The 15260-nt window shown below is 41.2% G+C and overlaps 2 protein-coding genes across 3 annotated transcripts in view; one reads left to right on the forward strand and one right to left on the reverse strand.

The window, feature by feature from the left end:
• The window catches only part of LOC118366371 (protein lin-7 homolog A), a 40911-nt gene extending 35505 nt beyond the window's left edge, over positions 1 to 5406 (reverse strand). The window contains exon 1 of one of the 2 annotated variants that reach the window (XM_035748988.2): positions 5228 to 5406. In XM_035748988.2, coding sequence (XP_035604881.2) covers positions 5228 to 5264 — 37 coding nt within the window. In that variant the 5' untranslated portion in view covers positions 5265 to 5406. The remainder of the gene's footprint in view (positions 1 to 5227) is intronic. The other variant, XM_035748989.2, reaches the window with a different exon arrangement.
• An 8752-nt stretch (positions 5407 to 14158) lies between these two features.
• Positions 14159 to 15260, forward strand: part of LOC118377852 (acyl-CoA synthetase short-chain family member 3, mitochondrial-like) — a 59788-nt gene continuing 58686 nt past the window's right edge. Inside the window, exon 1 of the mRNA XM_052492406.1 lies at positions 14159 to 14775. Within this exon, the coding sequence (XP_052348366.1) occupies positions 14378 to 14775 (398 nt within the window). The 5' untranslated portion in view covers positions 14159 to 14377. The remainder of the gene's footprint in view (positions 14776 to 15260) is intronic.

The following is a 15260-nucleotide window of genomic DNA, read 5'->3' on the forward strand; positions in this document are numbered from 1 at the left end:
AATCTGTTTCTGTGACTGACAATGTAAAGACGTTTAGTGGTAAATCTGTTTCTGTGACTGACAATGTAAAGACGTTTAGTGGTAAATCTGTTTCTGTGACTGACAATGTAAAGACGTTCAGTGGTTAATCTGTTTCTGTGACTGACAATGTAAAGACGTTTTGTGGTAAATCTGTTTCTGTGACTGACAATGTAAAGACGTTTAGTGGTAAATCTGTTTTTGTGACTGACAATGTAAAGACGTTTAGTGGTAAATCTGTTTCTGTGACTGACAATGTAAAGACGTTTAGTGGTAAATCTGTTTCTGTGACTGACAATGTAAAGACGTTTAGTGGTAAATCTGTTTCTGTGACTGACAATGTAAAGACGTTTAGTGGTAAATCTGTTTCTGTGACTGACAATGTAAAGACGTTTAGTGGTAAATCTGTTTCTGTGACTGACAATGGAAAGACGTTTTGTCGTAAATCTGTTTCTGTGACTGACAATGTAAAGACGTTTAGTGGTAAATCTGTTTTTGTGACTGACAATGTAAAGACGTTTAGTGGTAAATCTGTTTCTGTGACTGACAATGTAAAGACGTTTAGTGGTAAATCTGTTTCTGTGACTGACAATGTAAAGACGTTTAGTGGTAAATCTGTTTCTGTGACTGACAATGGAAAGACGTTTTGTCGTAAATCTGTTTCTGTGACTGACAATGTAAAGACGTTTAGTGGTAAATCTGTTTCTGTGACTGACAATGTAAAGACGTTTTGTGGTAAATCTGTTTCTGTGACTGACAATGTAAAAATGTTTTGTGATGAATCTGTTTCTGTGACTGACAATCTCAAGACATTTAGTGATACATCTATAATATACAGTACTGTGCTGTGTGTTACCTTGAGATTTCCTAAAAATCAAATCAATGACGGACGACCACAGAAATGATGGTATTATGTTGATCAAATACAATGTTCAAACTATAAACAGCATGGTGTCTAAAACAATCACCAGTTCCAGAATGAGTCAGCCTTTCAAATACACAGAGTTCCCTTTCTGCTCTGTTTTGATGACTGGATCTACTAATGCAGCCACCACTCGGGATGTGTCATAAATAAATGTGAAGACCACAACAAGCAGCAACAATGCTGCTGTGCTGAAACACACCAGGTCTGTGCTGTCCTGCCTTAGGCACGGCTTATTTCACTCTTCCTGGGGTCCAAGCCTTTCCACGCCGCAGTATTAAACAATGAGTGCTTCACTGCTTTCTACACTTGAGTAAGAGTCTAAACATGATTTTGAGCTGTTTGCAAAACTGGGCAGTGCTCCAATATACTCACATAATTGCCCTGTTGATAATAGAGGGCATAGCTGAATAGAATATATTTTCCAATATCTGCACGTGCTGTGCGGTGTAAATAAGCATGTCCAATTAACTCAGCTGGCTCATTAAGACATGGGGCTGATGAAAACAGAGACTGCAACGCAGGTGCATCTTCTCCATCTCTACTGGGACATCTAAGGTCCTAATAGAGAATCTTTTCATAGCTGATTGATTCAAGACTAGTCTGAGCTATTCCTCACTCCCACATGTAATGTTTCCCAGAGCAGTGCCCTAACACTGTCACTACCAGAATGGCTGAATTACACATGCCAGAATAAATTGCCCCGGAGAGGCCATGCCATCTGCCACTTCCCAGTTTGACCCGCGTATCCTTTGTGCCATTGGCAAACCACACTGAAATTACCACACAAAAAACTCTACTGTGCTCATTCTCTGGATGAGTAGAGGAACAGGCCAGCAGGGGCTTGCCAGACACAAGGCCAGCTCCTCAACAGGACAGCTTTTTAAATGGACACACCTCACTTTATCAATCCCCCCCATAAACCGAGTGAATTAACACTAAATGGCCCTGCCGTGACATTCCTGACTATAGAGGGAAAATAAATCACTCTTAGGCTAATGAGCCCTGATGGGGACCGTCTAAGGCAGAAGCAGATAACACTGAACTTTGTTTTTTGTCTCCCTTCCTCTGACTGATTACCTGGCAGATGTCCATCCCAAACAAATGAAATGTCATTTTAATGTGGTTCTAATGAGAGCTTACCTAGAGCTGTGTCATTCTAAACAGCTCTCCGTTGATGAAATTTCTGAGCTGGCTGTTCACCTCACCTGTAATCCCTCCTCTCTGTTATCACCAAAAGCAAGGTACAAGAGGAAGGTGGCTGCGCAACAATGAACAAACCCAGTGACCTCTGTAAGCAAAGCAAAGCCTGTCTGCAGTATGGTGAGACAACATGCTTAGGGCCCTGAGTAGCCTACAGTGTGTTGCCCTTTCTCCCCTGTGAATAGACTCAAACAAAGGATCAGCGATAACTTGCAAGGAAATGTGTGGTTGTTCTATATTTATTATGGCAATAAACCATGCACGGAGAGCATCAAACAAGTATTGACTTCCAGATTTCAAGCTTCTGCTCTCCCTCGATGTTTGGCCTCTTAGTAAATCCACTGTAATTTCACACCACAGAAACCTGTTTGACCATCTGTGTCTTCCTACACTGCTCAATCAGCAAATAGATAGGAATTCTGCTCACAAAGGCCTCAAATGCATCTCCATCTGAAAATATGTGGCAGAAAGAACACTAACACATTTCACTGTGATTACTGTACAGCCTCAGCCTGACTGATATTATTAGGGTTTCATGGCACACGGTTGATGAGAACTCTCTCAGTATCTCTATCCATTTCAATAGTCTTGGCATGCCTGGAGCCGGTTAGTGTTTGAATGAGATTCAATCATTGAAGGAGATCTTTGGTGTCATGAGCAGGGAGGTTCCAACACAGGCTGTTTCTCCACAGGACAGTGGTGTTTGAGTCATTTCCTGAGACAATAGCAGGAAGTGCAGTCATGACCTCAAAGCACACTGAGTTTCCCGCCTCTTTGTGTGTTTGTGACAAATTCCTAACACATCCTGCTTTCAACAAAAAAACAGGCTTCTTTTCAAGATAAATGAGTGTTTCTTCACTATTGGCAACAGCGACAAAGGACAAAGACTATGACAGCTCCTGTAAAGCTATCATTATGATCCCCTACATGATCACTGCTGCGGGGCAGTGACCACTTAATGTTGCTGTGCAGAGTATGTGGATACAGCAGCCACCCGAATGTTATCTCTGTAATGATAGGGGCTCTGACTCACTAGTCTACCTATGCAAACAAAATGGAAAAGGTTGAATAACCTATACTGGCATTTATATTTCAGTTTAACTGGGGATTTTAAAAAAACTTCCCCAATGTGTCATATAATGAATGACCTGTTTATCAATAGAATCTCAATGCCAGAAATGTTCCTTCCCCTAATTACTGAGTTCTTTGAACTGATGATGGTGGGAGGAAACTGGGCAGAGCTTCTTGTTTATCATTTTGCCCTGTACCATGTTTTTGCCCTTGCACACACAGCTCATATACAGTATGTGAAGGCGTTTGACTCATATAGAGCCCCTTTCAGTTGCTGCAGTCACGCAATAATGAATCCAATTGCCACTGAGCATTGAATTAACCGTAAATCATTCAGAATGAGCCAATTTTTATAAAAATGGGAATAAAACCGTTATATTATCCATTATTCCTTGGGTATAAAGACAGGTCACTCGCTGAGGATCCTCGGTCGGTTTACATCCATTCCATACTTCATGATAACAACCAGGCTCGATTACTCATGCGCAATGCTGTGTTCAACACAACGTAGAGCGGTCACCATTTGTCCTTTTCCAATTTAGACAGATGTTTATATCCTCTTGCCTTCTACATTCCTGTGAGTTGTTTATTCCAAGGTGTTTACAGTTGTTCCTACTGTCACTGACTGTTGTGGCAATCATTCAAAGTGGGCCCATGCCCATTACTTTTCCCAGATGTATCATCTTTCTCTATTTTTAACACCACCCCCTTTCATTTGTGTCATGCAGCCACACTAATGCATTTCACCACCGGATTCGTTTTTAGCACTCTATAGGCTACACAGTTACAGACTAAAACGTAGTCTACACATTCAGTGGCGGTCCTAGACCAGTTCAACTGGGGGGGCCAAGCTGGAGCCAGTTGTACTGTTAGAGGGGCCAGCTACACTAAACGTTATTGTTGTCATCGTTTTCTTCACTAAATTGCAGGCATTAGCAGGCAAAAGACCATGTTCATAATCATCATCATTGCCACAGAACAATAGCAAAAATGTGTTATGTAAAAATGATTTCATACTCCACATTTAGGGGGAGCCACAAGGGGGTCCAAAATTGTTGTCACAGCCCCCCATCCGCCACTGTACACATTTAATTTGATTTCCCCATTTTGAATATCAACATTAAAGAATAGCCAGGAGTTATCAGAAAAAAAGGTAGGCTACATGGAACCAATGGAAATCTCGGTGGTGGTTGAATGATGACATCGGAATGATGCGCTCATAAAATTACATTTTATCACATGACCTGCAATCATGCTGTGACACATCTGTTATCATTGGACATGCAGGCTACCGTAGAAAAGCAATATCACCTGAAGTCCGCGTGCAAGTAGGCCTATTACGACTCAAAATATGACGTAGGCTATTGGTAGACGACGTTGTGGACTCAACCTTCCTTTTAGAATAATGCCGCAGGTGAATTCCTTTTTCACTGCCGACAACAGGTATGCTATGGGGTGAAGACCTGTACCCCTTATTACTGTCCAAGTTACCATTGGATTCAAGACAAATATAAACCGATTCAAAAAGCTGTTTGTTATCTATTCTTACGCCTACCCATCCAAAAGTTGTCGGATATCCAGAGAAGTAAGGATTTGCGCGTGATTGGATCCCTGCGCCCAATAAATTATTTCTCCCAATCACGAAGTGAAGAATACAGCGAGATAATATTCTACTGAATGTTACATAACAGAGATAAATCCACTCTATTTATATGCAGTGGGATGTTATACTGTGGGTTGATAACACATTTGTTATAATATTGCTGAACAGTATTATTTAATTAAGCCGTTTTATCCAATATTGCAGAGTGCGTATCAAACGGTCCAGGCATTTTATTCCCAGCAAATAACGGAATCCAGCGAGAGAGAAATATAAACTGACGAATGTAAAATTGAAATAATAGCATATAGTAGTTTCAACTTAAATGTGGTCCGCCAATGCATCGTTCGCTCAAGTTTCGGGAACCATAAATAATTAAACAAGAAAGCAAATCCGATGGTTGTGCGTCTTACCTCGATCCAGAGTGAGCGGTTGGACCTCGGTCGCCATGACTGCTGTTATGGGGAGATAGAGCGACTACGGTAGCTGCAGCATCTGAAGCAACTCAAGCTAAACGGGCGAGTGAGAGCACAGAGCTCGTCGGTGGGAGTGGCTGGAAGGGAGAGGGGATCACCTCCCGCGCCGCTGCTCTATCGGACTGACCCAATGGTCCTGTCAAACCGAACAACCGCGGGATAAATATCTTTATGCAAATAATTGAGAGTGGATGGGACTGGATTGCCATATAGCCCAATTGAATAGCTGATATGAACATTTTGATATTGAATTATTCACAGACAATTTCATAGGCAGGGGTGCAAATGGCAGGGGATTATTGTTGTCCTGCAGCCTCATGCTGATATAGTAGTCGACAGTAACCACAAAGTGATAAACGGGTTTCAGTGATGGCGTGGAACTGCAGATGGTGTAGGGTTTATAGATTAATCCCCATGTTTATAGTACTGTAGAGAGGAGACCCATGCATAGACAGGAACTGGCTCTGGGCTGGGCTCTCTCTGTATCACTGTTGCCTTTGCTAATGCCTGTTACAGCTACAGCTTAAAGCTTTGGCAAATCTACTGTATGACCTGTAGCAGTGTGGCCAAAACCCAAGAAAAATGGAATTACCGCCCTCTCCATAGAGGTTGTGCTCAATCCCATGCACATGGGTACATCCTCTAGAATGGAGGAAGCAAGACTGAAACAAGATGACATATCACACTGTAGGCTACAGCATTTCATGGGTCTGTACATTTTCAGTTGTAAATGCTATTATAGATTTAAAGCAAATGAGGGACATTTTTCAAGATGTACAGTTGAAGTCGGAAGTTTACATACACCTTAGCCAAATACATTTAAACTCAGTTTTTCACAATTCCTGACATTTAATCCTAGAACAATTCCCTGTCTTAGGTCAGTTAGGATCCCTACTTCATTTTAAGAATATGAAATGTCCGAATAATAGTAGAGAGAATGATTTATTTCAGTTTTTATTTCTTTCATCAGATTCCCAGTGGGTCAGAAGTTAACATACACTCAATTAGTATTCGGTAGCATTGCCTTTTAATTGTTAAACTTGGGTCAAACTTTTTGGGGAGCCTTCCACAAGCTTCCCACAATAAGTTGGGTGAATTTTGGCCCATTACTCCTGACAGAGCTGGTGTAACTGAGTCAGGTTTGTAGGTCTCCTTGCTCACACACACTTCTTCAGTTCTACCCACAAATTTTCTATGGGATTGAAGTCAGGGCTTTGTGATGGCCATTTAAATACCTTGACTTTGTTGTCCTTAAGCAATTTTGCCACAACTTTGGAAGTAATTAGCATATCAGAAGCTTCTAAAGCCATGACATCATTTTCTGGAATTTCCCAAGCTATTTAAAGACTCAGTCAATTTAGTGTATGTAAACTTCTGACCCACTGGAATTGTGATACAGTGAATTATAAGTGAAATAATCTGTCTGTAAACAATTGTTGGAAGAATTACTTGTGTCATGCTCAAAGTCCTAACCGACTTGCCCATACTATAGTTTGTTATCAAGAAATTTGGGGAGTGGTTGAAAAACGAGTTTTAATGACTCCAACCTAAGTGTATGTAAACTTCCCACTTCAACTGTATTTAGGTGGCTGACTTTTCGGTGCACAATTAGTTATAAACTAGACAACAATGTTTAAGTTTCAAATAATTTCATTTCTTTTTTAATTACATCTAGGCTCCTCTCAGCAAAGCCTACTTATACATTGGAAAATCAATGATCTCACTTTCAGGTAGATTTCCATTCTAATGTGGGAAAGTGTAACAATGGAAGAGAATATGACTCTGCAGCCTACTGTGTACCGCTGTGCCATTTTTCAAGATTGCATTTCAGCAACCCATTCCATACTGTATCCTTCATATTAAAGTACTTTCAGCTTGCACTTGTAATCAACTCCACACAGACCACATGTGCTGGCGAATCACAACCGCACAGCAGCTCCACCCAGCTGCATGCAGATGCAAATTGTATTCGGGTGGTCAGTGGTGAGATGGAGGGGGGGCTTAAGGCCAGTGAGAAAAAGGACACTGGAAGATTATGCACTCACATCCATACGGGCTGCTGCGCTAGCATGTGGAAAACATTTCTGGTTTTAAAAAGAGGAGGGGATTAGACTGTAGTGCTCTTAAGACCCTGCGATGACACTTTCTAGAGAGTGAGAGAGAGAGAGAGAGAGAGAGAGAGAGAGAGAGAGAGAGAGAGAGAGAGAGAGAGAGAGAGAGGGAACATTTAAGGAAGTCAGGAACAAACAAATACCATTGCTTATGCCCAGACTGCAACAAGAGAGGTAAGAGGTAAAAAGCAGCTCAAGGTTGGCAGAGATGATCTGTTCAAGCCCCATTTCAAAGGAATGATACATTGCTATTATGGTTGTTGAGGCTGAAACCAGCAGGTAACAACATCAGTGACAACACAATACACTGAAGCTGAAGGATGCCATCCTCTTCCTGCTATAATCTGCAACAGGGAAACGGGGAGAATTGATCCAGTAGATGGATGCATGGATCTCCTGACTCCTGTCCAGGCAAGAATTTCTTATCTAGTACTCATTAAAAACAGCAGAGTAATCGATTTGACAAGAGGACACCTTCTAATCTTCTTGCTGTATTCACAAGTATCCGTGACATGTTGCACACACACAAGCACCAGGGAAACATTGGCAAGTAGATTTTTTGGGGTGAACTAGCCTACATTGTTTTTGGTCGGCTCTGGCTACGTTTGTGATGGCAAGCGGTACCGGAGCACTAAGTCTGGGTCGATAAGGCTTCTAAACATCTTCTACCCCCAAGCCATAAGACTGCTGAACAGTTAATCAAATGGCCACCCTGACTATTTATATTGACCCCCCTCCCTTTTTATGCTGCTGCAACTCACTGTTTATTATCTACTTTACCCCTACCTACATGTACAGTACATATTACCTCAATTAACCTGTACCGCCGCACATTGACCCTCTGTATATTGCCTCGTTATTGTTATTTTATTGTGTTACTTAAAAAAAAAAAAAAGTTTATTTAATAAATATTTTCTTAACTCTTGTTTTTCTTCAAACTGCATTGTTGGTTACGGGCTTGTAAGTAAGCATTTCGGCGCATGTGACAAATAAAACATTTGATTTGACATTCTGCTTTGCCATCGCGTTGTTCCGGACTGTTCAAATCCATCCAACGGGCAGCTGTTGACAGCTGATCCAAGAGAGCGGTGAGGAAATCAGTGTAAACATGTGGGTGTTGTGCTGGCACTTTATGTCAGCCCTTCTGGAAAACATATCCTATTCCCTATGGAGAGGGAGGGAAATGCCATCTACATATCCTGTATAGTGGTACTATGACAGACACATGAGACATTTACCTTATGCACTCAACAACTTTCATTCAACCAGCCAGGTCTCGGCAGAAAAGGCAGGTAACACGTCCAGGTGCCAAATGAGAATAAATCAAACGTGATCTAGTACTAGAGGTTAAGATCGTTCGGCCAGTAACCAAAAGGTCATTGGTTCGAATCCCTGGGTTTGAGCTCCAACATGCAGGACTTGCAAGACTTGAGCAAGGCACTTAACCTTAATTGCTCCTGGAAGTCACTCTGGTTAAGAGGGTCTGCTAAATGACTAACATTTAAAAATGTCAAATGTAGCCAACTAGTTTGTATTTCTGATCTCTGAGAAGCCAAAATTTGTCAGGATAAACTGGCAACCATCCAACACAGTCACATCAAGTCAGTCATGTGATTGAAACTGTGAGGAAACGGTTCAGAAGTAGCTACTTCAAAATGACTTCTGACAAATGACTTAGATTAATGAAACTAAACATTTACTGCTTTGCTACATTAAACCCAGTCACACAGTAGGGTATAAAATTACAATCACTGTAATTACACTAAATATCGTCTCATAAATCCACTTTTATGCTGGCATATTGTAACATTCGGTTTAAAATCAATCATAGTACGATAAAATAATAATTATATAGACTTATACATAGGCTTCAACCTGCCCTTAATGAGTAGCCAGTGAGTGGACAGTGCGTTTCGGTCCCATACAAGCTCACACTGACTCCTCATATCTAACAGAGAGGGAGAGAGGTGAATGGAAGAGCCCTTATGATTAAACCCAGTGCAGCCCCTGTTTACAGGAGATCATTGAGTGTCCACTGCCCGCCGGAGCCCCGTTCCCCGTGCCCCGTGCCCCGTGCCAGACACAGAATGAAAATGAAACATATCCTGCTAGCAGCACGTGCACTACAATAGGAAGAAGTATTGCTTTATCGCTTGGTACTGGGATTTACAGAGCCCTTCAGGTTGGACAAATTAATCAGTGGCTGATCAGAAACCTGTACAAATCCATTATCATGTTGAGCCATGCAGACAAACCAGCTACAGAGAGTTTACTGCACTAAGGCCAGGCACCACAAGCTGAAATGCCATTTTTGCATCTAACTATTAATTTTCAGATTTGTTGGTATATTGGTCCATTAATATTAGTATTTTCAAAAAGTAAACATACCATTTGAAAAAAACTGGATTAAAATGTATATTTGTAATACTACTGTCATCAACATTTGAATGAATTTTAACCACTTTAAATTGGACATACAGTATATCACAAAAGTGAGTACACCCCTCACATTTTTGTAAATATTTTCATGTGACAACACTGAAGAAATGACACTTTCCTGCAATGTAAAGTAGTGTGTGTACAGCTTGTATAACAGTGTACATTTGCTGTCCCCTCAAAATAACTCAACACACAGCCATTAATGTCTAAACCGCTGGCAACAAAAGTGAGTACACCCCTAAGAGAAAATGTCCAAATTGAGCCCAATTAGCCATTTTCCCTCCCCGGTGTCATGTGACTCGTTAGTGTTACAAGGTCTCAGGGGTGAATGGGGAGCAGGTGTGTTAAATTTGGTGTCATCGCTCTCACACTCCCTCATACTGACTGGTCACTGGAAGTTCAACATGGCACCTCATGACAAAGAACTCTCTGAGGATCTGAAAAAAAAACATTTTTTGCTCTACATAAAAGATGGCCTGGGCTATAAGAAGATTGCCAAGACCCTGAAACTGAGCTGCAGCACGGTGGCCAAGACCATACAGCGGTTTAACTGGACAGGTTCCACTCAGAACAGGCCTCACCATGGTCGACCAAAGAAGTTGAGTGCACGTGCTCGGCGTCATATCCAGAGGTTGTCTTTGGGAAATAGACGTATGAGTGTTGCCAGCATTGCTGCAGAGGTTGAAGGGGTGAGGGGTCAGTCTGTCAGTGCTCAGACCATACGCCGTACACTGCATCAAATTGGTCTGCATGGCTGTCGTCCCAGAAGGAAGCCTCTTCTAAAGATGATGCAAAAGAAAGCCCACAAACAGTTTGCTGAAGATAAGCAGACTAAGGACATGGATTACTGGAACCATGTCCTGTGGTCTGATGAGACCAAGATGAACTTATTTGGTTCAGATGGTGTCAAGCGTGTGTGGTGGCAACCAGGTGAGGAGTACAAAGACAAGTGTGTCTTGCCTACAGTCAAGCATGGTGGTGGGAGTGTCATGGTCTGGGGCTGCATGAGTGTGGCCGGCACTGAACAGTTCATTGAGGGAACCATGAATGCCAACATGTACTGTGACATACTGAAGCAGAGCATGATCCCCTCCCTTTGGAGACTGGGCCGCAGGGCAGTATTCCAACATGATAACGACCCCAAACACACCTCCAAGACAACCACTGTCTTGCTAAAGAAGCTGAGGGTGAAGGTGATGGACTGGCCAAGCATGTCTCCAGACCTAAACCCTATTGAGTAACTGTGGGGCATCCTCAAACGGAAGGTGGAGGAGTGCAAGGTCTCTAACATCCACCAGCTCCGTGATGTCGTCATGGAGGAGTGGAAGAGGACTCCAGTGGCAACCTGTGAAGCTCTGGTGAACTCCATGCCCAAGAGGGTTAAGGCAGTGCTGGAAAATTATGGTGGCCACACAAAATATTGACACTTTGGGCCCAATTTGGACATTTTCACTTAGGGATGTACTCACTTTTGTTTCCAGCGGTTTAGACATTAATGGCTGTGTGTTGAGTTATTTTGAGGGGACAGCAAATTTACACTGTTATACAAGCTGTACACTCACTACTTTACATTGTAGCAAAGTGTAATTTCTTCAATGTTGTCACATGAAAAGATATACTCAAATATTTACAAAAATGTGAAGGGTGTACTCACTTTTGTGATATCCTGTACATCAATAATGGCAAAGCTCAGCTCACTACCTTAAATTACACCATTTGAAGCCCATTTCATAGAGAATGTTACAGACTGGACTATATTTAGTAACTTACTTTTAATAGATGGTAATTGGGTCTAAATAGGGGTTTGGCATTTGGTCGTCTAAATTTAGTGTACTTGTCTTTAACTGCCATTTCCCAAAAGACAGGCTCTTCCCACACAGCATCTGCATTCACACAATTTTGTGTGGTAATCCTTAGAAGTATTCTCCAGACTTTCCCACAGGGAATTGTTGATATGTTTGAATGTTAACTTGTCTATTTATTTCCATTTTAGCACATTTATCAGCCAAAACATGACACCCACTCTGTATTCAAGAGCATGTTGTGTCTCAACCAATGGCAGGCACAACACAAAAACCTCAGATGATGTGAAATAGGCTCTAAGCTACAACATACTGTGTGTGAACTAAAACATAATTCAACGTTTTTGGATAATTGATGTTAAAAGCATTATCTTTATAAAAAAAGTGTTTTTCCAGAAATGATCAAATAGTTTGACAACCCTGTTGTTAGCATTTAAATGATATCAATCTCAACTGTTGGTTATCTTTTCCAGTGATGAAGACATGGATATCTTGTGATATGGTGGGGTATGCAAAATGTGTCAACTTCGAGCACTTTCATCTCTTGAATGTTTTGACATTCAGATCCAAAAAGTCACTTTCTGAGCACTTCTAAAATCATCATATACATATGGAAGGTTTCCAATCAAAAGAGATTCTGTCAAAAGGTGATTTAATTTCAATGCATTTATCCTCGTATATTGCACTACTTGGATTCTGGATCTCTTTCTGTGAAATACAGGTTGTTGATAGAGTTCTGCCAATGCAAACTGAATCAACTGACACCAGGAATTTCATTACATTTCATTCAATTGATATATGAACTCCTTTACTTGCAGGCTGCCACAAAGGCTGTGTGTAAGAATGACGTGTTTAGCATCGATTGATGCCTGAGAAACCCAAATGGAAAACATTAGTCAGGGCATTTGTAAATCACATTGGACTGAAACGTCAGCCAGATTGATGAGTTGCTCAATCATTGTTTCCAGGTACCAGAGTCGACTCAAGATAGGTCTTTTTCTGGGGAGTAAGCAGCATTGTGGGTAATTACCAGAGACTCGCTGATGACATTGATGAAGTGCAGGGGACATGGGCAACAACATCTGAGCCGACAGCAGTCAATGAACGAAAGACACAGGCAGTGTGACGAGATAAAGATGTGCACAAGCAAGTCTTGTGTAAGCACTTCAATCAACATGTTTGCAAGACTTCCCACATTGCATTGCTCTTCACTCTAGTAGGTCTATAGAGGCTGCAAATGCTATGGGAAGTGAGACAGAACTCATGATCAATAATAAAGTACATTCAGTGTGTTCACTCTTGCGCTTGAGGAGACAGGACTTGGCTTCTTGGAACATCCATCATTTTCCTTAATTGCTCTCCATATGGCCATTTTACAAATACCCTCAGGGCTTTTCCAAGGAGCTGCTAACTACAATATTTGCCATTAATCCGAGTCCTCAATAGATCATTTAAGATCAACTTTACCCTAAAGGACCTCAGGACTTCCGAGTGTTTCAAATAAACAGACAAGGTCATTTTGGTAAGGTGTCTGAAGCAGGGTACACAGTGTGCAGCAAACTCTGCTCACTGAACACCATTCAACACACCAATGGCTGAACATTTGTTTGTTTGTTATACTATTGTACACAGACAAATTGTCTTCAGATCTGTTGGTGAGCTGAGGATTCAGCAACACAACATTAGCAACTCATATTTTATATGGAATATAAGACTAATATTAACAATATTTGATGTGCCCAATGCTCCATGAATTTGCAATGTCTTCATCCTGTTCATGTACTTCAGTCTTTTGTATCAGAACAGCATACGATAGAATAGAATAATGTATTTCTTGGCTTCACAACATTCAAGTTAAAGTAAAATAATTTATTTTGATGGTACAAGGTATTTTATAAACGGCTTATTATGAAGACAATCTAGATACGCATATTTAAAGTATCTATTAGGAAACCTTTGATAAAGCTCACATATAAAAATCTGGGTAACACTTTACAATCTCTCTCGATGTTCTTATTAGGCCTATACTTTGTAGATGTTCCTGCATAATAGCCAGGGCCGGATTCCAAACAGGTATGCAGAGTCAGGCTCAGGGCACGCGCCCCGGGGCCCCAACCCATGGCAAAACGTTTAGAATTGCAGGAAATTAGCTTTAAAACGGCAACATGTTATCTTAGCCTGTAGAGCAGAATTATAAAACTGCACATTTTTCTTTCTGCACCATGGAAAAATGTGTTGAAATACAGGAAGTTAGTTGAGGATGTTGTTGTTGCTTAAATGTACCAAATCAATTATTAGCAGACTAATAACTGATGAAAAAAATTATAAAAATGATAATTGTGAATTTCTATGGGCATAGTTGCAACTTGCAGAAGTTGTCTCAAATCTCACCCATTATCTCATTCTTAAAATTGACTAAATCAACAAGAAGTGCATGCATGTTCTCTTGTGCAAGCACTCACTACTAGTATGAAGGGAATCTTGCCAAGATTGACTAACCCTTAGAACAGCACTACCCCTGAATCAACTTCCCACATCCAGTTCATAGTTCGTATTTCCATCGAAGTATCTTTTGATGACGCTGTAGCCACTATCGAGTCTGAAGAAGTCACAAACACCTTGATAAATCTGCGGATGAGATCAAGGGCTCCCTCTTTCGTCTTTGGCAGCACACGTCTAAACTAGATTTAACCAGGAAAACACATTCAAGAGCCTAGTTTACCAACACTTCAGAGATGCCTCTTTTTCGGCCAACAAGATTAAGTATGACTTTAAAAAATGTCATTATCGCAAAAGTCAGACCAGAGAATGGTATTGCTTGTAAAGGTTACTGCACTTCCCTTGCCATTCCAAATACCAGGAGCGAGAGAAGGCTAACTTTGGGACCGTTAAATGTCTTTCATTCCTGGACAGCGACTGCACAGCGTGAGTTGAGAGTTCTCTCATCTTTGTCACCAACTAACGAGCAACAATGTAACAGAACATTAACAACAAACAACAACGCATACGACGAAGCTTTCAGAACAGCGAGGGATGACCCTGAACAGTTCTGGGGTGAAGTAGCACAGAATGTAACCTGGTTTGAGCCATGGAGCCGAACAATGGACAATGGGGACGCCATATTTCCAAAGTGGTAACTATTTACTGTATGTTGATAAGTTTCAGTGCATCGATACCAATGAGTTGAACGAATGCCGGTTTGTTGCATAATGGTAAATACTAGTCATTTTACAACCGCTGGTGAACGACAAAGCAATGGTAAAATCTACTATTAATTACATGGGCATTATCCTGCAAGTCGTTTCGGTACAACGTCGAATTCGCTCGGTCAGTCACACTTGGGTCACAGAGTGTAAACCCAGTGGCGAGACTTCCGGGAACGCTTGCAAAGCAGACCAGTCCTGGGTTTGAGATGTCAATGGAAGAGGTGAAAAACTCTTCCGTAGTTGTTCATGTTTTCGAAATCTAAAGGCACAACGTAGATTTTAGCAAATGTCCTACTTAACTAGTTGAACATATTACTACTCCCAACCTTGTGAAATATGTTTTTGACGAAAATGAAAACATCTATATATTGAAGGATATGCTTTGAGACATGCGCAGTTCGGCGCGAGACAA

The sequence above is a fragment of the Oncorhynchus keta genome, chromosome 33 (assembly GCF_023373465.1).
Source record: "Oncorhynchus keta strain PuntledgeMale-10-30-2019 chromosome 33, Oket_V2, whole genome shotgun sequence".
Taxonomy (NCBI): domain Eukaryota; kingdom Metazoa; phylum Chordata; class Actinopteri; order Salmoniformes; family Salmonidae; genus Oncorhynchus; species Oncorhynchus keta.